The 22,449-nt window shown below is 39.9% G+C and overlaps 2 protein-coding genes across 3 annotated transcripts in view; one reads left to right on the plus strand and one right to left on the minus strand.

Annotated features, from left to right (window-relative positions):
* The window catches only part of pdgfd (platelet derived growth factor d), a 180,717-nt gene extending 179,260 nt beyond the window's left edge, over positions 1-1,457 (minus strand). The window contains exon 1 of one of the 2 annotated variants that reach the window (XM_043691812.2): positions 739-1,457. In XM_043691812.2, coding sequence (XP_043547747.1) covers positions 739-850 — 112 coding nt within the window. In that variant the 5' untranslated portion in view covers positions 851-1,457. The remainder of the gene's footprint in view (positions 1-738) is intronic. The other variant, XM_043691811.2, reaches the window with a different exon arrangement.
* Positions 983-22,449, plus strand: part of LOC148149789 (uncharacterized) — a 128,572-nt gene continuing 107,105 nt past the window's right edge. The window contains exons 1-2 of the mRNA XM_087988552.1: positions 983-997; positions 1,058-1,195. Coding sequence (XP_087844678.1) covers positions 983-997; positions 1,058-1,195 — 153 coding nt within the window. The remainder of the gene's footprint in view (positions 998-1,057; positions 1,196-22,449) is intronic.

Raw genomic sequence — 22,449 nt, forward strand, 5'->3', positions numbered from 1 at the left:
ACGCATCTGTCAGCATTAACACGACAGGCAAGCCAGCAAACCGCCCTCAGGCAAAATAACACCAGCCGCTCTTACAGTTTATTCCACCGCTGAAATTTCTTGAGCTAGAGCACAATAATTCATTGGGGGGGGGGGGGTGAAGAAGGCAAATTTAGTAAGCGGGAGGTTGGTGTCTTCTTTGTCCAGCCAAGCCGGTGAAGACTAATTTTTAAAAACGTTTAAAATATGTGAATTTGAGAAAGTCGTGTCCTGCTGAAACTGACTACTCTGCCGAAACTGACTAACATTAAAATGCATTAATGTACTAATTGTTCATAGTTCTTTATGATCATATATAGATCGTGATTTCTTATTCTTAGAGATATCGGGTGTATGGTAAATCAGTTATACATCTTTCAATATATCCTGAAAAAAATATGCTGCCTTGCTGTAAACTATAATGAACGAATAAGGCCCGAATAAATATGCCAAAAAAAAAGCCAAAGCACTAAATATAAAATGTTTTAAAATGGAAGAGTTGGAACGTTTCAGCGAGATAAACTAAATGTTCGGCCAAGATCTTAAAATGCTGCTGTATGTACTTTGGGGAAACAGACAGTTTTGTAGTTTTTTTTGGATTTTCTTCACAATACTGAGCCCAACAGGAGTCGCTAAACAACCCAAACTTACCTAATTAGCTAGAAAACATCAACGCTCCAACTTTTAATGCTAACATTTGAAAGGAAAACTGCAACTTACCATCTCTCGGTACAGTAGAGGATCGCAACGCTTTAATTGATCCACCTTGAGCTTTGATGCCATGAAGGCGAAAGTCTCCAAATACTGTAACCAATATAAATAGCAATAACATTGGGATTTATTACCAAACTCCACTACTTATTTAATACGGAATCCACTGAGGCGACTTGTACTCTTCACCTACAAAGCGTTCTCGAAAGTTTAAAGTGTTTTTTTCTCTTTTAACAAACTTTCTGCATCATTAATGCGGCAACAGAGAGTGATTTGTCCGTCTAAAACCGGCAGGAAAAGAAACCCCGTGACTTGAAATATGTAACAGGTTGATTCTTCGAGTCCCCGATCAGGAATAACCAAGCGTCCGGATTTCACCCAAAGACTGTGTCCTGTGGCGATCTCATCTTCAAAGAGCGCGAATGCATCATCAAAGCTTTCAAAACGCAATAAAAACAGAATCCCTGTAAGTGTCTCCTGGCAGTGCGACCATGTGTGTGGCTTATAAATGCAGAGGCAGGGATCGGTGCAGACCGCGCGTGTACTCCCACAGTCCTGGTGAGGAAATACGCCGGCTGAAGCATAAGGAAACAGCAGTGTAAACAAAAGGCAAACGCATTGCAAGCTACAGCTGAAGCTTTCACGTTTAAAGGAAAAAGTCTACACGTAGCAGTTTCTGTTTGACGCTGGGAATGTCATCCATAGTGCACAGTCCTTATATGACTCAGACTTGGCAACAAGTTCAAGTTTTTTTTTCACTTTATAGGATATGGAACCAGTTGTAGGATGCAGCTCTTATGTTGCACCAACAATCCGTGAACTATAAGTTGCTGTGCACTATTCCAGTTTTACAGCTATCAGATTAGAAGTGTTAGCCAAGCTGGTTATCTTTGCATCCTCACCGCATACACTTTACTCTATCTCAGAGTGAACGCCCGGGGCACCTAGATGCACCGGGACTTCTCTGCATCGATTTTAACAATTCAACACCTTGAAATAATGATGGTTGGCGTTTTATTCTCTCTGCAAAAGCCCTCTCTGTCCAGTGATAGTGTCCCTAATTCTGAGCCAGGAGGCCTGAGTTCAAGTCCTACCTTCTCCACTGGCTTGTAACAACATTCTCTCTACAAAGTCTTTGAGTAGTGTTGGCGCTACCTCTGAGCCCGCGAGGCTGCTCCCATACCGTAGGGATGCTGCGATTCTGTGATTCAAGTTGCCAGCTGTTCCAGAGGTATGGCATAACATCTCTGAACAGAGTGATTAGAAAAATAGGTTAAATACAAAAAAACTCTCTGCAAGCACCTTGTATCCCTAACTCTTAGCCACGAGGCCTTGCTTCAAGTCTCACCTCCTCTGGAAGTGTGTCATACCATTTCTGAACAGATTGATCAGAAAATATCTCTATTCTCTCTGCCATAAGCTTTCGGCTTATTGTTTCTGAAACCTTATTGCATAACATACAGTCCATTAATGACTTGGGTGGAGGAGAGGTGTGTAATAATTGCATGAAGTGGTGTAATTATAAGTGGCAGTTATCTCTAACTACTCTGAGTTGAAATTATTAGAAGGTATAGCAAGAAAGAGATCATTTGGCCATCACACCTGTCTTGCCTTTTCGAGACACCATAAGGTCTAGGAGAAGTGGGCTATTTTGCCCATTGAGACTGCTACCATTCAATGACATCATGGCTAATCTAACAAACCTCAATAACAACAACAAAAACAGAAATTGCTGGAAAAGCTCGGCAGATCTGGTAGCATCTGTGCAGAGAAATCAGAGTTGACACTCCAGTTCCAGTGACCCTCAGAACTAAATCCTCAACTTCACTTTCCTCCCTCATCTTGATAATCCTTGATTCCCTTAATGACTCAACATCTATAGCCCACTGTGATAAAGCATTCCACATATTCTTTAGCCTCTGAGAGAAGAGATTCCTCATCTCTGATTTAAATGGACACCCCCCATTTTGAGATTTTGCCCTCTGGTCCTAGATTCTTCCACAAAGGTAAATATTAACCATGTCGAGCCCTTGAAGAGTCTTGAATGCTTCAATCAGTTTGCTGCTCATTTTTTTCTAAATTCTGATGCATATAGGCAAAGCTACTCAAAATCATCTCTCAAAAGAAAGTCCCTCCATTTCCAGTCAACCGAGTGAAAACTGAAAGAACTGCCGAGTGAACCTTCCCGATACTGCCTCCAATCCTAGTACATCTTTCCTTTGATAAGGGGGCCAAAACTGTCCAAAGTACTCCGAATGTGGTTTGACTAGTGCTTTGTATAGTTTTAGCAAGACATCCCTATTTTCTGTTTTCGGAAGAAGAGTCACTGGACTCAAAATGTTAACTCTTTTTTCTCCCCAAAGAATTGATAAAGCGTGGTGCTGGAAAAAGGACAACTGGTCAGGTAGCATCCAAGGGGCAAGAGAGCTGACAATTCAGGATTGGGGAGGGCGAAGGGGATCGAGAAATAAATGGGGGAAAGAGGGTGGGGCTAGGGGAAAGGTAGGCGATAGGTGGGTGAAGGTAAAATGTGATGGTAATAGGTCAGTGGGAAGGGTGGAACGGATAATTGGGAAGGAAGACGGACAGGTATGAAACTTTCAGACTCCATCTTACAGAGCTCAACCCTCTTGAAACATGATATGCTGAGGGAAACCTGATACTCTACATCTGAATTACTTAGCTTGTGCCCAGATAAGGAAATAACTATGACTGTAGTGTAGATATATAACAATATATATAGAACATGTAAAAAGATTCATTGAATTCTTCAGTACTACGTTATCTATATCTCATATGTATGTTGCGGGAGCTTACTTAAGTATCATTGTATGAATTACACGCCACTGGATATTATAGCTGGCCATAGAATTATACAAGTGTAACAGTACAGAAGATGGCCATTCCACCAATTATATGTGTACCAACTCTAAATGAGCACCTCAGTGGGTCCCACTCTCCTATCTTTTTCAAACTCTATAGCCATGCAAGTTAATTCACTTTAGATAATAAATTTTCTTTTCAGAGCTTCTATTGAAACATATATTCAGGGAGGGCATTCACATTAAAAAAAAATTCCCTCATCTTGGAGAAATAAGTCAGGGCAGGTGACTGAGGTGTCAGTGGGGGAGCACTTTGGGGCCAGCAACCATAATTCTATTAGATTTAAAATAGTGATTGAAAAGGATAGACCAGATCTAAAAATTGAAGTTCGAAATTGGTGAAAGGCCAATTTTGATGGTATTAGGCAAGACCTTTCGAAAGCTGATTGGGGGCAGATGTTTGCAGGTAAAGGGACGGCTGGAAAATGGGAAGCCTTCAGAAATGGGATAACAAGAATCCAGAGAAAGTATATTCCTGTCAGGGTGAAAGGAAAGGCTGGTAGGTATAGGGAATGCTGGATGACTAAAGAAATTGAGGGTTTGGTTAAGAAAAAGAAGGAAGCATATATCAGGTATAGACAGGATAGATTGAGCGAATCCTTAGAAGAGTATAAAGGCAGTAGGAGTATACTTAAGAGGGAAATCAGGAGGGCAAAACGGGGACATGCTTTGGCAAAAAGAATTCAGGAGAATCCAAAGGGTTTTTACAAATACATTAAGGGCAAAATGGCAACGAGGGAGAGAATAGGGCCCCTCAAAGATCAGCAAGGCGGCCTTTGTGTGGAGCCACAGAAAATGGGGAAGATACTAAATTAATATTTTGTATCAGTATTTACTGTGGAAAAGGACATGGAAGATATAGAATTTAGGGAAATAGATGGTGACATCTTCCAAAATGTTCATACTACAGAGAGGAAATGCTGGATGTCTTGAAACTGGTAAAGGTGGATAAATACCCAGGACCGGATCAGGTGTATCCTAGAACTCTGTGGGAGGCTAGAGAAGTGATTGTTGGGCCTCTTGCTGAGATATTTGTATCATCAATAGTCACAGGTAAGGTGCTGGAAGACTGGAGGTTGGCTCACGTGGTGCCACTGTTTAAGAAGGGTGGTAAGGACAAGCCAGGGAACTATAGAACAGTGAGCCTGATGTCAGTGATGGGCAAGTTGTTGGAGGGAATCCTGAGGGACAGGATGAACATGTATTTGGAAAGGCAAGGACTAATTAGGGATAGTCAACATGGCTTTGTGCGTGGGAAATCATGTCTCACAAACTTGATTGAGTTTTTTGAAGAAGTAACAAAGAGGATTGATGAGGGCAGAGTGGTAGATGTGATCTATATGGACTTCAGTCAGGCGTTCGACAAGATGCCCCATGGGAGACTGCTTTGCAAGGTTAGATCTCATGGAATACAGGGAGAACTAGTCATTTGGATACAGAACTGGCTCAAAGGTCGAAGACAGAGGATGGTGGTGGAGTGTTGGTTTTCAGACTGAAGGCCTGTGACCGGTAGAGTGCCACAAGGATCGATGCTGGGCCCTCTACTTTTCATCATTTATATAAATGATTTAGATGTGAACATAAAAGGTAGAGTTAGTAAGTTTGCAGATGACACCAAAATTGGAGGTGTAGTGGACAGCGAAGAAGGTTACCTCAGGATCTTGATCAGATGGACTAATGGGCTGAGAAGTGACAGATAGAATTTAATTCAGCTCAATGCGAGGTGCTGAATTTTGGGAAAGAAAATCTTAGCAGGACTTACACACTTAATGGTAAGGTCCTAATGAGTGTTGCTGAACAAAGAGACCTTGTAGTGCAGGTTCATAGCTCCTTGAAAGTGGAGTCACAGGTAGATAGGATAGTGAAGCAGGCGTTTGGTATGCTTTTCTTTATTGGTCAGAGTATTGAGTACAGGAGTTGGGAGGTCATGTTGTGGCTGTACAGGACACTGGTTAGGCCACTGTTGGAATATTGCATGCAATTCTGATTTCCTTCCTATCAGAAAGATGTTGTGAAACTTGAAATGGTTCAGAAAAGATTTACAAGGATGTTGCCAGGGTTGGAGGATTTGAGCTATAGGGAGAGGCCGAACAGGCTGGGGCTGTTTTCCCTGGAGCATCGGAGGCTGAGGAGTGACCTTATAGAGGTTTATAAAATCATGAGGGGCATGGATAGGATAAATAGACAAAGTCTTTCCCCTGGGTTGGAGGAGTCCAGAACTAGAGGGCATAGGTTTAGGATGAGAGGGGAAAGATGTAAAAGGGACTTAAGGGCAATTTTTTCACGCAGAGGGTGGTACATGTATGGAATGAGCTGCCAGAGGAAGTGGTGGAGGCTGGTACAATTGCAACATTTAAAAGGCATTTGGATGGGTATATGAATAGGAAGGGTTTGGAGGGATATGAGTCGGGTGCTGGCAGGTGGGACTAGATTGGGTTGGGATAACTGGTCGGCATGGACGGGTTGGACCGAAGGGTCTGTTTCCGTGCTGTATATCTCTATGAGTCTATCTCGCATTTCTTCTTGAAATCAGTTCCTCTAATTTTTGAAAGTTCTGACAATGTGAACAATTTTAGAATTAGGATTAGAATGTTGAGGTAGTTTCTTTTGACTTGCACGGACACGATGGACCAAACAGCCTTTTCTCTGTGCTATAGATCACTATGGCTCTATGACTCTTCTCTCTGTCTGCTCTTTCCACTTCTTTTGGAACTGCAAGGCTCATGGGATTCTTATACTTTGGGTCTGTAGTTTTCAATTTAAGGTTAATTAAGAGGTCATACGACTTATTCTGGTGTCTGCCTGACAGTAAGCCTGGATAGTTTGAGTGTCAGAAATCAAAGAAAAGTTCAGACTCTTTTATTAGGAAGAAGGAGCAAGGTATTTATGACTGGAAACAAAAGGTAGGCTGTCAAAGTACCAGAAAGGTACTCGGTCATACAGAGTTGTATAGTGTACTATCCATTTCCTTCTAAGATAAAAGAGAGTTTGGATCAAGGGTATCTAATTAGCATTCCTCTCTGGATTCAAGGTTAATGTGTTCCACGTTGCCATGGAGAAAAGAGCAGAGGAAGCCATTTTGAAGTCACATTTCAGACTTCCTGACAAATCAATGATTATCATAAACAGAGAGCTGCAGTTCTGTATATTCAGTGGAGAAAAGTCTTCGTGATCTGCACAGCTGGATGCAAGAAGGAGATGGGCTCTAGTCAAAGAACCATATTCTGCAGTCTTCTAAGAATTCTGAGAGATTATTCCCAGTACGGTCATGGGAAGAATTGTTGGAGCAAGTTGTACAGTTGATGGGGAATTTTAGAAACACTTAGAAAACTGAAGAAAATGGCTGAAAACAGATTGTACTTTGATGGAGGGTGATGGATGATAAGTATAGAAGGAGACTGTAGTTTAAAGATTCTCTTTAAAGAAACTTGAAATCTTGTCATTCTTTCAGATAGTAAAGGATGTCTGAATTTCTTCTAAAAGACATTGGTCTCCTTAGAGATCATTGTATGGCCATGGGTAGAAGAATTGTAGGAACAGGTTTTACTGTTTGTTAACAAACTTCTGGACAACTGAGGAAAATATCTGGAAAGAAAACCTTGTGGTGTCTTGTTGCACGTTTCATTTTCGCAGGAATCAATAATATTGTATTGCATGGCAATTGATGCTGCCCAATATAAAATGTGCAAAATAATTGCAGTGTTAATTGTGATAGTGTGTTCCTGGTGGGAAAGAGATAATTATCCCACAATGTGAATTAGGTAATTTAACCTCAGGATAGATACAGTCAATTAATCTCTCTGTTTTAGCATAATTGTGAAAATTAATTAATTCCGTCAAACAACTGTGCGCTGTACCTTCTAATTACTGATATCTCCCTGACCTGTGTTTAAGAACATGTATTTCCAAATGCCAAGTTAAATTCAGAACCAGTCATTTATAATTCTTCATTATTTGAAAAACATATTGATGGTGACTTTTCCACTTTGAGCAATCATGATTACTGCAGTTGTTTTGGATGGGGAAGAAATGCTGAGATTAGTTTTCCTCTCCTCCAACAGTAGATGTATTTTCTGAGATAAAGTCCTTCATTCTTAACAATGGTGAGGCATGCGCTGTCCTGAAACAGGTCAGAATGTGTACCTGGTGATTTCAGCTCTCTACCTGCTCCATAGACTTCCTGGCAAATCAATGATTGTCACAAATAGACTGCTACAATTCTGTACATTCAGCGGAGAAAAGGTTTTGTGGGCTACACAGCTGGATGCAAGAAGGAAATGGTCTCTAATCAAAGATACATATTCTGCAGCCTTCTAAGAATTCTGAGAGATTATTCCCGGTACGGCCGTGGGAAGACAAATTGTTGGAGCAGGTTTTACGGTTGACAGGGAATTTAAGAACCTTCAAAGTCAACAACTTTGCAGAAAAAACTCTATGGACACCAACCACATGCAACCCACATCCAAAATGTGACAGCCTCCAAGAATCCTCATGGTACATCTCTAATCCGCTTACAGAATACATCTGAACTTCAATGTTGCACCTTAGGCTACACCTTATGCTGCTGCAGGGACACTGTGCTCAGGGACATGCACCCCGCTCATGGACGAGATCAAGCTACCTCTCTGGACTCTTCACTTGTTCTTATAGTGCTCACTCACTCTGAGCCTGCCAGGATGCTCACTGAATCCATAACTTGCATTGCGTTGTTTTGCTTGATTATGCTTCACCCCCTCAGTGCAGACGCAAAGTCTGTAATGGATGTCAGCAGACCTTGGTCAAGTCAAGATTGCTGGCCTTTGGTCAGTGGATCCTTTGGTACCAGTGCAAGGCCATGGACAGTCAGTCAGCCACTTAAGGTGGTCAGCGTCAGGGATACTCTCCAAGGAAAGGGTGGGAAACTGACTGTTGAAAGGCTTATTCCTGAAATGTCCATTGTCCAGCTCCTTGGATACTGCCCCATCTGCTGTGCTTTTCCAGCAACACACTTTTGACTTCTCCTGACTGTTGTGCAGCCCAACACTCATCTCCTTGCTCACTGCCCAAACATGGGCTTTTTGCTTCTTGAAATTAGAGAGAGACAGGTATTAAGGAAGATAAAAGTGGGTGGCACAGTTGTTTCTTTTGGAAGAGAGGAGGGTCCTGAGTGAGTCACTGGACAGTGCAGAGGGGATGCAGGGCTAGTGGTATTGGGGGTTGGGATGGGACACAGCAAGAGGGGAAGATGTTGCAGCCTGTATTGACAGTGGTAGAGCATCAATCATTGATGTGCTTCCCACAGAGCTGTGCATTTCTCAGATGGCTGAGACTGTTTTATCATAGGTGGAAACCTTGGACAAGCTGGTATGGTCAGGTGTGTCCTCCACAAATGGCCCTGGGGAAAGGGGGCATCCTGTGTCTGCACTAGCCTATCCAGTAAGACCACCACATCCTTGTCCACAAAGAAGAATACCATTTCCCCTTAACTGTCATGGAACCATGTAGAGCAGCTCCAGACTGACAGTGATTGTCTGGGTGCACATTAGGCTTTTAAAGATGGTGTGAGTGCAAGGGATCCTGGTCTTTTGGCAGATGTCTGTTGAGTGGCAAACTGTTCCACAAATGGTGCCTGGTAAGATGGGGATAGATTCAGATTGAGAGATATCGTAGGGACATGTAGATAGTTATTGAGATGATTTTGGTAAGATAAGGGGTTAATGTAGGGGAATGGGTTTGGGTGGGTTGCGCTTCGGCGGGACAGTGTGGACTTGTTGGGCCGAAGGGCCTGTTTCCACATTGTAAGTAATCTAATAAGGCAAGAAATCCTGACAGGCTCTGTGACAAAAATCCTATCAACCTGCAATTAGCAAAATAAGTAAGATTCAGCACTTAATCTTGTAACATCATACAGTTCAAAGCACTTGAGTACTGAAAGAAAAAGTGTGCTGCCATCTTTGCAAAGTTAATGGTCGTAAAGCGTACGATGACTAACATTTCCTTGGAATTTTTGAGTTTAACTATACTTCTACTCTGCTGTAAATTGCTATAATTAGTCTGTAATTATAGGACGGAAACAGACCCTTCAGTCCAGCATGCTTACTGGGTATCCAAGATGCATCTCAACCCATTTGCCAGCATTGGCCCAGATCCCTCTAAACCCTTACTATTCATATACCATCCAGATGCCTTTTAAAAGTTGTAATTGTATCAGCCTCCATCACTTCCTCTGGCAGCTCATTCCTTATGCGCACCACCATCTGCATGAAAATGTTGCCCCGGAGGTCCCTTTTAAACCTTTCCCCTCTCACCTTAAACCCCTTTGGCTTCTTGGTTTGAATTCCCTCACCCCAGGGAAAAAGACCTTGTCTATTTACCCTATCCACGCCCCTCATGATTTTATGAACTTCTATTAGGTCACCCCTCAGCTTCTGATGCTTCAGGGAAAACAGGCCCAGCCAGTTCAGCCTCTCCTGAGAGCTCAAACCTTCCAACCCTGGCAGTATCCTTGTAAATATTTTCTGAACCCTGTCAAGTTTCACAACATCCTTCCTATAGCAGGGAGCCCAGAATTGCGCATCGTATTCCAAAAGTGACCTAACCAATGTCCTGTACAGCTGCAACATGACGTCTCAACTCCTGTACTCAATGCTCTGACCAATAAAAGAAAGCATACCAAATGCATTCTTCACTATCCTATCTACCTGTGACTCCACTTTCAAGAAACTATGAGTCTGCACTCCAAGGTTTCTTTGTTCAGCAACACTCCCCACCTTACCATTAAGTGTATAAGTCCTGCTCTGATTTAGTTTTCCAAAATGCAACATGTCACATTTATCTAAATTAAACTCCATCTGCCATTCCCCGGCCCATTAGCTCATCTGATCAAGATCCCGCTGTACTCTGAGGTACCTTCTTCGCTGTCCTAACATCTCCAACTTTGGTGGCATCTGCAAAGTTATGAGCCATACCTTTTACGTTCACATCCAAATCATTTATATAAATGATGAAAAGCAGTGGACCCAACACTGATCTTTGTGGCACACCACTGGTCACAGGCCTCCAGTCTGAAAATCAACCCTCCACCACCTCCCTCTGTCTTGTACCTATATGTTGATGCAAAATTCTTCATTGTTATTTTGACAGTAAATTATGAACTATTCTGTTTCTAAGTTCATGACTAGGTTTCTGATAGATTCAATGTAGGATCATAGTTGAATTTTCTCATTGGTTGAGAGCAAATTTATTGTTCTTCAGGAACAAATCTGGTACCTCATTCCAGAATAATTCAGCCAATGATACACAGTTAAAGAAATAGTTCTTAATTGTTGGTCTTCTCTTACTCTTCCAACCTCCTACTAAACCCAATCCTTCTAACCTCCTCATCATTTTCTCACGAATCCCATCCTAACGTTGCTGTTCATTCCTTGCTCTTCTACAGTTCCATCATCTCACTTATTTCCAGACATTTACATCCACTACAATTATCCAAGCTTCATACATATTCCAGTATTAATGCTGCAGGAAATTATAAGAGTTACAGGCATTTTTTCCTACCTTTAATTTCCCTAAAGATTATAACTTCTTAGCGATTTTTGAGAAGATTTGTTGGAGCAGCTATTCAGTACTTTGCCTAAGTGGTCATTTCACTATGTGAACTGTGCTTTGGAAAACAGTATTGGCACTAATGAGTACCAGGCTCAATCTTGTCTTTTTATAATGTCTTAATATAAGTACTTTAAGCAATGGTGATTGGAGAGCAGTCTCTAGTGAAACTGAGCTTCTTGGACTCAGAATTTTAAAAGCCCTCATTATTGCCCCAACAGAGATCAGGTAACCCAACACAGCTGAAGAAACCTTACTGGTTTCTGGATTTCTAGTCCTTATGATCATGCCATGCTAACACAGAAAGATGAATAGAAAATGAAAGATTATAAAGTAGAATTTTCCTCCTTCAGCAATATTGAGAAATTATGTATGAATTGAGGGGGTAAGTTACAAGTATCCAACAAAATCAATTTGCATCATCAACAGAATAGTGCATTTGGGCTGTGTGATAGGATCTAACTTGTTTTTTTCTCAAGTGTTAAACTGCTGACCATCCAAATTTCTGTCGTAGCTGTCATATTAGTTAATGATTTCTACAGGTTCTCCCTCCAGCTTTTTCAAAACTGCATCATTACCCTCTCTTCAAAAAAGAAATATTTTTGATCTTTCTCATTCTTCACAAACTATCCTCCTCCTTTCTTGTTCATTTACTTTGATGCCCTTGTATTCAATAATCTTCCATCTCTGTTTTTCCTATATTTATGTCTTTGTTACATTACAACAATGACTGCACTTCAGAAGTATTTCAACAGTTGTAGGACTTTTTGAGACAGGCTGTGGAAATCAAATTATCAATCATGCTCGTGGTGTGATTCAGTTACATTTACTCAAGTGCAGAGGCCTATTCTTTGTGAGCAAGTGCAATATATCCACCTATTGCTCAAGGAACAGCTATGGAAGCAGCTAGTTCTGTGCATCCCTAGGACAATGTCCTAACTGATCAGAGTTTCAACTTTCTTGATTTGAATTTAAGATTGTCAGTTAACATTTGCTGTTGCATCTTCCTGTCAATCATTGTCTAACCAACAGCACTCTCTTCTCATGCACGTATAAATTATTTCTTTTCTAAAATTGCTGTTCTTGCTTTTCAATCCTGATGAGTCCAAAATGGAAAGCTGCAATCAGATGTTTCTTTAGAGAAATGTGATGTGTTTATTACTGACAACATTGATGAATCTGAACTTTTACTAATGCGAATGTGAAATCTCATTTCTTCAGATTTTAATTGTTGCCAGAGATTTTGAAAACATAACTTTTTTCCTTTCTTTTGTTATTTTTCCCTCTTTTAATCCAAATACTCTCCCCCTCCCATTGATCTTTCTGAGCCTGATTTGACATTGACTTCATCCATTCTAACATAGGTTTTTCTTAGTTCTTGTGTTATTAATCACACAATCCTTCAATTTAAGAACATAAGAATGAAGAGCTGAAGTAGGCCATCTAGCCTCCGATCATGGCTGAACTTTTCATGGAATCAGCTCCACTTACGCGTACTCTCACCATATCCCTTAAATCCTTTATTGTTCAAAAGAAAACTATCTTCGCTTTAAAAATGTTTACTGATCAAAAGTCAACTACTTCCCTGGGCAAGGAATTCCATAGATTTACAACCCTCTGGGTGAAGAAGGTCTTTCTCAATTCAGTCCTAATTCTGCTCACCCTAATGTTGCGGCTATGCCCTCTTGTCCTAGTTTCACCTGCCAGTAGAAACATCCTCTCTGCTTCTATCTTATCTGTTCCCTTCATAATTTTTTTATGTTTCTATAAGATTCCCCCCCCTTCTAAATTCCAACAAATATAATCCTATTCTACTCAGTCTCTCCTCATATGCCAACCCTCTCAACTCTGGAATCAACCTAGTGAACCTCCTGTGCACCCCCTCTAATGCCAGTACATCCTTTCTCAAGTGAGGAGACCAAAACTGCATGCAGTACTCTAGGTGCAGTCTCACCAACATCCTATACAGCTGCAACACAATCTCCCTGCTTTTATACTCAATGCCATAAGCAATGAAGGACAAAATTCCATTTGCCTTCCTAATGACTTGTTGTACCTGCAGACACAGGTCCCTCTGCGTAACAGCATGCTGCAACTTTTTACCATTCAAGTAATAATCATTTTTACTGTTATTCTTACCAAAATGGATGACTTCACATTTATTAACGTTGTATTCCATCTGCCAGACCTATGTTCCTCTGCAAAGTTTCACATCCTCTGCACACTTTGCTCTGCCATTCATCTTAGTATCATCTGCAAACTTGCTATTTTTCCATCAACATCAATTTGATTGATGAAAGGACACAGAATAGTTTGCCCTATTCAGTCAGGCCCCAAATACCCAGTTTCTCTTGTTGTAATGTGATCAGCTCTCTCTTTCAGTCACTTATCAGGCAAATGTTTTCAATATCTAAACAGGCAAGTCTGGCTAATTGCAGATATTGCTAGGTGGCAGGCTATAGAAAATTCAAATCATAATTTATAATTATATTATTTTGTAGTTTTCTTTATCTAAATGATGATATAGTGTGTTACTGGCTGGGGGAACCTTAATAAATGCAATAATAAGTTAATCAATAGACAATAGACAATAGGTGCAGGAGTAGGCCATTCTGCCCTTCGAGCCTGCACCACCATTCAATATGATCATGGCTGATCATCCTTAATTAGTATCCTGTTCCTGTCTTATCTCCATAACCCTTGATTCCACTATCCTTGAGAGCTCTATCCAACTCTTTCTTAATCCTTGAATAGATATGGAAATGCCACAAGTTGATGTCACTCTTCCTTTGACATATACATTGTTCCATGTTCCATGGAACGGAGAATAGAGCAATTTAATATCTGTTCATACCTTAGGTGAACATTAATTAGGGATAAGTTTTAGAATTCAAGACTAAAATTTGTTGGGGGTGTAAATTGTATGATAGCAGATTGGCTGCTCAATGTACTCCCTATTTGCTTTTGGGTTCCATTGCCAAAGTTGATCTCTACCTGCAAAGTAGCACAATCAATGACAACCAAAATGAATGTGATATGGGCGAGTCATGACTGAAAAATATAATTCATTTTTTGAAAATGTTTTCAATTTCTTAAGCAATGAAGCATACTTCAGATACAGAATCTTTGCAAGTCCATATTAGGAACCTCACAGTAAGCTGCTGAAAATAAAATTCAGCTGTAAGGATATAAGAGAGAAAGTAGCAGCACAGGTCAAAAATTGAATAACATACAGGGAACAGAGAACACTGGATGGAAGGTTTTCAAAAACATAATACACATTTCTATCATTTCTACCATTGTATACAGTTCAATATTGCTAGGTGGCAGGCTATAGAAAATTCAACTCATAATTTATAATTATATTATTTTGTAGTTTTCTTTATCTAAATGATGATATTGTTAGCTTCTAGTTAAACACAGACAGAAATCAAACCATTCAACTTCATGAATCCACACCCCATCTTAGAATTGTAACTCACAATTGTCAAGAACTGCCAAACAAACTATAATTCTAAATATATAAACTGCATTGTTTGCAAACTAACTGTTGTCATCTGAAGCGTATATCCATACAATAGCTGAAGACCAATTAAAGAATAGATCAAATGATCAATAGAGGGCCACCTAATTTCTAACACAATAGATACTTTAAAAAGCAGTCACGCTCATCTTCAGCCTGTGAACTGAAATTCATGGATAAGGAAGTTAATTTATAGAAAGATAAAAAAATGCAGTGATGCAAACTACAGACTTTATTTTAGTGAGGATAAATTTATGCATATGGAGGGCATTACAATGCTTGAAAATTTGGCAATTGTTGTCATGACCTAATGGTTTGAAAAGATTTTTACTGCACATCTAAACAGCAGTCTGAGGAACATGCATGCCCACTAACTCAACTTACTAATCCCCTCTCAGATTCCCAGCATCCTCTTCACAACATGTCCCCTGTAAATCAGAAAATTTGGATACATTACTCTTTGTCCCTCCTTTAATAAAAAAAGATAACTAATTGAGTCTCAAGAACTGATCTTTGTGGCATTCTACTAGTTACATCTTTCAAACCTAAAAAAGGCCTATTAATCCTACCTCAGTATTATATGTGCTATTGAATCCTCAACCTATGCTAATATATAACAAAACTGTGCTACTATGTGGCACCTTATCGAATGCTGTATGGCTCATTCCTGGTAGTTTGTCAAATGCTTCGCCCCTTCTTACAGAGACTGTGATGAGATCTTTACTCCCATTAGCATCTTGCTTATCTGATACCTTTGAGATGTTTACAAGGCCCTCCACCATGAAGACCAATTCAAAATTTTGATTGATCTGCATTTCCTTAGTCCCCAAGATCAATTCTCTGGTTGCTTTTCTTCAAGGGTCCAACACTTTAGCTACTTTACTTTTATATATCCGTAGAGGCTCTTGCTATTTTTATATTTTGTGTTAACATACTTTCATGATCAATCTTCTCCCTTTAATTAACTTGTTAGCCATCCACTGCTGCTTCCTAAAACAAACTTTCAAATCTTTGGCCTACCACTACTTTTTGCCACTTTCTATGTCATTGTTTTTGATTGGATAGTCTCCTTGACCATCTTCTCATGGAGTCCTTCCTTTTGACCAGAATAAGCTTTTGATGTGTATCATGAAATATCTGCTTAAATGTCTGCCACTGCTCAAGTAGTGACCTTCGCCTTAGTCTATCTTTCCACCCCTTTATAGACAGTTAGCATGATTCTTACAGCTGCAGTTACAATGATGGCTGACTGGAGAGGTGACAGGAAGAAGCAACACATTTACAAATGTCCACTTCTATTTCTAATCAGAGTCACGAGAGCCACCTATGTGCCCTCAGAAGCTGTTCTTGTCTATTTTCCTCCCTCTATGTACACTTTTCATGGTTGGCAGCAATTGACCTGGTGCATGTCTGGGCTTTAAATATGGCACTGGCAGTGGAAATTGGTGAGAATATCTGCCATTAGTGATGACATGATGGAGCAAGCACCAAGGAAGCATGATGCATAGATAATGAAGTGAGCAGCGGAGAATTACGTGAGATAACTTGCTGGAACTTAGAAAGTGAAACCCTTCATGCAACTCCACAAAATTGGCACGTAGCCATGTCTTGGTAAAATTCAACCCAGTCTCTGTACACTGTCTGTTTAGACAGTCTCTAGCCTCTTATTAATGGAGAAGCTCTTATCTCCCATATACTTTCTACACTGAGGCCTCCAGTACAGATTCTCTTCCATTCATTATTCCATTCTCGTGTCTTTGTCAGGTATAGTTTAATTTTGAAATGACTTCCAGAACCTGCTTCAGTCAATTCACACCTCTCTTTAAACAGTACAATCTGGAGTCTGTTTCTCTCTACAGATGCTGCCAAACCTGCTTAGTTTCTCTAGCATTTTCTGTTTTTATTTTTGATCTCCAGCAACCACAGTACTTTGCTTCTATCTGCTTCATGTTTAGCACTGTTACACTTTATCCAGGTGTACAGTCACTCAATAATATCTTTAGCACTGGCTAAATTATTTAAGTAAACAGGCAACGTGAAGTATATGTGATGCTACCTTAGAGCAATCATGATCCCAGCTCCTGTTTTCAAGCTTTATCAAATTTCATAATTTAAATGTACAGGTTCCATTCTAATGTACCTGACGTCTTGGTCATAATCTGTCTGTTTTCTACTGTGGAACAAATACTGATTAGTAAATGCTTTGAAAAGCATCTTCATTCTGCCTGCAAGAATTTTCCTGATCTTCTGCATCCGAATTTCAAAAGTCCTTCACATTCCCACTCTAACCTTTGTACATTTGGACTTTTCCATTGGTGAAGCCCAGTTTAACATTAACCTCGGGGATATTAGCTTGTTTTCTTCTGAGGCGGATCCCCTGGTCAGAATGTTAACTTTAGTATCTTCAAGACTTAATTGTCTCTCCAGTTTCACATCTTATTTTCTTTGGCTGGCTGAAATTTCCAGTCATTTACATAATTTCAGACTTTTAAGACAATGTGTTCACAGTCAATTAAATTATTGCTTCTTGGCAGTTGTGACAAAGTCTTTATTTCTCATTCCTCCACCTATTTTTGTTGTAGCCGGTTCAACAAAATGAACTGTCCTGCCTTCCGTTCTCCAGTTCTAACTAATAACTCGAAATTCAGTTGCAATTCACCTGTCCTTTAGCTGCTATGCATGCACAGAAGTCAGAAAGCCCTGGATGCCAGGCTGGATTCACAATTCCTTGCAGACAGTCGATAGTACACACTAGTGTAACTTAAAGTCATGAATGATTTATTCAAATGTGTTTCTTGGAAGATGCTTTTCCAATTTTGATGTGCACCAGTGCTGATTTGCTCCATTTTAAGCCTGTCTAGCAAGGAAGGATGGCCCTTCCTCGTTCTTTGAGATTATATGATGTGTTTGAAATATGTGCCTGTCATGGAAGAATAATTGGGGAGCAGTGTGTAAGATTAGCGTGTGGATAAGTTAACATTGCAATAGTAAATGGGAAGAAAAGAAGGTGTAGTGAAATGTGAAATAATTGTAAGAGCATTAAAGGAACATAAGAACTAGGAGCAGGAGTAGGTCGTCTGGGCCTTTGAGCATGCTCCGCCATTCAATAAGATCATGGCTGATCCCTCATGGACTCAGCTCCACTTACCTGGCGCTGCCACCACTCCCCCCCCATCATAACCTTTAATTCCTTTACTGTTCAAAAATTATCTATCTTAGCTTTAAAAACATTTACTGAGGAAGCCTCAACCACTTCACTGGGCAGAGAATTCCATAGATTTACAATCCTCTGGTTGAAGATGTTCCTTCTCAATTCAGTCCTAAATCTACTCCCCCTAATTTTGAGACTTTGCCCTCTTGTCCTACGTTCATTATCCGCCTCCCCCCCCATACACACACACAGTGGAAATATCCTCTATACATCTATCTTATCTATTAACTTCATAATTTTATATGTTTCCATAAAATCCCCTCCATTCTTCTAAATTCCAATGAATATAATCCCAGTCTACTCAGTCTCTCCTTATATGCCAACCCCCCCAACTTCAGAATCAACCAAGTGAACCTCCTCTGCACCCCTCACCTGCACTTCCTCTACATCCTTTCCCAAGCAAAGAGACCAAAACTGCATGCAATACTTAAGGTGTAGCCTCACCAGCACCCTATTCAGCTGCAACATAACCTCCCTGCATTTAAACTTAATCCCTTTAGTAATGAAGGATAAAATTCCATTTGCTTTCCCAATTACCTGTTGTACCTGCAGACCAACGTTCTGTCATTCATGCATAAGGACACCCAGGTCCCTCTGCACAGCGGTGTGCTGCAATTTCTTACCATTCATTAATAGTCCTTTTTACTATTATTCCTATCAAAATGGATGACTTCACATTTATTAACATTGCACTCCATGTACCACACTTTTGCCCACTCAATTCAACTATCTATGTCCCTTTGCAAAGTTTCACAGTCCTCTGCACACTTTGTGTTACCACTCATATTAGTGTCATCTGCTAACTTTGACACACTATACGTGATCCCTAACTCCAAATCATCTATGTAAATTGAGAATAATTATGGTCCCAACACTGATCCCTAAGACATACCACTCGTCACTGATCGCCAACCAGAATAGCACTCATTTATTCCCACTCTTTGCTTCCTGTTGGTTAACCAATCCTCTATCCATGCTAATACATTGCCCAATAATGCCTTGCATCTTTATCTTATGCAGCAGCCTCTTGTGTCGGCACCTTGTCGAATGCCTTTTGGAAATCTAGATACATCACATCTACTGGGTCCCTATTGTCATCGTGTTTGTAAAGTCTTCATAGAATTCCAAATCACCTGATGAAGAAGCGTCGCTCCGAAAGCTAGTGTGCTTCCAATTAAACCTGTTGGACTATAACCTGGTGTTGTGTGATTTTTAACTTAGAATTCCAAAAGATTAGTCAAGGATGACTTGCCCTTCATGAACCCATGCTGTGTCTGCCCAACCAGACAATGTCTATCTCAATGCCTTGCCATTTCTTCTTTGATAATGGACTCAAGCATGTTTCCCACTATAGAAGTTAAGTTAACTGGTCTATAATTTTCCATCTTTTGTCTACCTCCCTGTTTTAAACAGCGGCATTACATTTGCTGTTTTCCAATCTGCTGGAACTGCCCAGACTCCACTGAATTTTAGAAAATTATACAAGTGCATTTGATATTTCACCCCCCAACTCTTTTGGTAACCTGGGATACATTCCATCTGGGCCAGGAGATTGTCTACTTTTAAGTCCATTAGCTTGCCCCACGCTACCTCTTTTGTGATAATGATTGTTTCCAGGTCCTCACCTACCTTAATCTCTTTGTCAATTACCGGCATGTTATTAGTGTCCTCCATTGTGAAACCGACACAAAATACCTATTCAAATCCTCAGCCAATTGCTCATATCCCATTACTAAATTCCCCTTCTCATTCTCTAAAGGACCAATGTTTACTTTAGTTGTTCTTTTTTGTTTTATGCATTTATAGAAATCACTGTCTTTATATTCTGAGCTAGTTTTTTTTCTCATAATCTATTTACTTTTCTTTATTTTTGTGGCCTTCTGTTGAGCTTTAAAGCTTTCCCAATCTTCTAGTTTCCTACTGATCTTGGCCACTTTGTATGCCTTCTCTTTCAATTTGATAGCCTCCCTTATTTCATTAGACATCATGGGTAGATTACCTGTTTTTCTACAGTCCTTCCTTATCACTGGAATATACTTTTGCTGAACACTTTGAAAAGTTACTTTGAAAGTCCTCCACTGTTCGTCAACTATCCCACCATAAAGTCTTTGCTTCCAGTCCACTTTAGCCAACTCCTCCCTCATCGTATTGTAACCTCCCTTGTTTAAGTGCAGGACCCTGGTAGTGAATTTTATCCTCGCACTTTCCATTTATATTCTAAATGCAACCATACTGTGATCGCTCCTTCCAGGAAGATCCCTAACTATGACATTATTAATTATTTCTGTCCCATTACACAGGACCTGATCTAGGATAGCTCACCCCCTCATTGGTTCCTTAACAAGAAAACTATCGTGCATGTACTCAATGAACTCCTCTGCAAAGCTATGCTGTCTGACCTGATTTGACCAATTGACATGTAGATTAAAATCCCCTATGATAATTGCCGTAACATTTTTACAGGCATTAGTTACTTCTTTGTTTATTGCCCGGCCCAATGTGATATTATTATTTGGTGGCCTACAGACTACATCTATCAGTGACTTTTTCTTCTTGGAATTTCTAATTTCCACGCAAATGGATTCAACCTTACTCTCCATAGAACCAAGATCATCCCTCACCACCACCCTGATCTCATCCTCAAATATCAGAGCGACACCATCTCCCTTACCTCGTTGTCTGTCTTTCTGAATAGTCTGATAGCCCCTGGATATTTAACTCCCAGTTGTAACCATCCTGCAACCTTGTCTCCGCAATGACTACTAAATCATATTTATTCACGATGATGTGGGGAAGGTTGATATTTTTGTTTGAAGAATATGGTGGTGGTGTGACCAAAGAGGAATGGAGGACCAATCTTACTTTGTTAACTCTAACCTCTTTCAACATTACAGCCAATCTCCTCAGAACTAAGCTTCTATCATTAATCTTCTCATTGATGTCTGCCAATGAGCAATGGGGTTGTTACCTGGAGAGCTATCTCCTTCTGGCCAAAGAAGGTTTCTCTTATTCTGTCCTCTATCCTCCTAGTGCTTGCTGCAATAATTTTCACATTGAGTTTTTTTTCCCCTGGGGCTAACAGCCAGTCTGGACATTACCTTTAAGAGTTCCTGACTGTCTTTAAATGGTGTCTGGAATGCTTGATAACTCTCCTTCCAAACAGATATGCAGCCAATGAATGATATAAGAAACATTTGTTCTGTGCCCAATTCACAATGACTGTGAAGGTGGCACAAATTTGACAAGCTCAATGTTAACTAACTGTTAAAATACTGCCTTACATTTTCCCTGGAGCAACACTAACAGGCATACCTCTCCCTGTGCATGTCTAGTTTTGGTTGCAATTGATTTTCTATTCCAAACGTTTCCATTTGAAATATCAACTCACATTTTTACCTGTTGGCAGCCTGATGGACTCAACAGTTTCAGATTTTATTTCAGATTTTTTTTCACATTCAAATCTTTTTTTCCTGACAGATACTGTTGTCTTGCCTTTTTTTTTTCAAAATAATCTATTGTGTTATCTTGTGGTAGTTTGTTTATTTGTTTCTAGCTATTTTCACTGGGATGATGCTGTGTGGCTATCAGACAAATTTTCCATATGGTGATGATGTGATCATGGTCAACATCTGGTGTATTTGCCAACAATTGTGTGGAACTGGGAGTAGCCAGACAGAGTGTGACAAAGACATCATGTGGTCAACATGTGTCAGCTGTAATTTTCCGTCTAATGTTCTCATTATAACCACAGAACTTTCATTTGAAACCATTATTGTCACATCATATACGCCCAATCTTTATTTCCAATAACCTCATTACTTACACTCCTCTGTCTAGAGTTAAAATAACTTTGAAAAACAAAACATTCATTTAAGCATTGAATCATTTCTTCGGCGTTTGGCAAAAGGTAATTTTGTTTCCCATCTGTTAGAATGTTGTGGAAATGCCACATTTAGGCTCAGGCAACAGTTATTGTAACTTTGTTATTTATAATATAGCATATGATACATGTCATATGTTACCTTCAAAAGCACAATAACAGAAATAGCCAAAAGATGACACCTTACAGTTGTTAAAATCCTCTTAAAGGCTAATAACTTCCAAAAGTAAATATATTAATTCTCCAATGACCAATGCAAAAGAATTGTATGAAAACTTTTCACATTTTAAGATTTTTAAGGTAAGAAACAAATCAATATTGAATAAACATGACTTAATAGGCAACTAATGAACTTCAGCAAATGTATTTTCCAGTAGCTTCTTAACACAACAAATATGCCACACCATGTTTATACATTTTGTCACATTCTCAACATGTGTAGTATTACATTTGGAGTCCCAAATATCTCCCAGCAATACAACAGGCTCTTTTCTCTGCCTCACCTACAGTGAATTTCTCACTATTCTTTGAAGCAGAAATCCCTTTACTCAATCTGCTGAGCATACCTGAATAGTCTTCCAGCAGCAAGGCACCCACTGATGGTTCCTCTTCAACTTTTCCCATATGCTTTGCTCCCTCCGTC

Source organism: Chiloscyllium plagiosum, unplaced genomic scaffold, assembly GCF_037043375.1.
Source record: "Chiloscyllium plagiosum isolate Xiang-an unplaced genomic scaffold, Cpla_swu_hap1 HiC_scaffold_6, whole genome shotgun sequence".
Lineage (NCBI taxonomy): Eukaryota > Metazoa > Chordata > Chondrichthyes > Orectolobiformes > Hemiscylliidae > Chiloscyllium > Chiloscyllium plagiosum.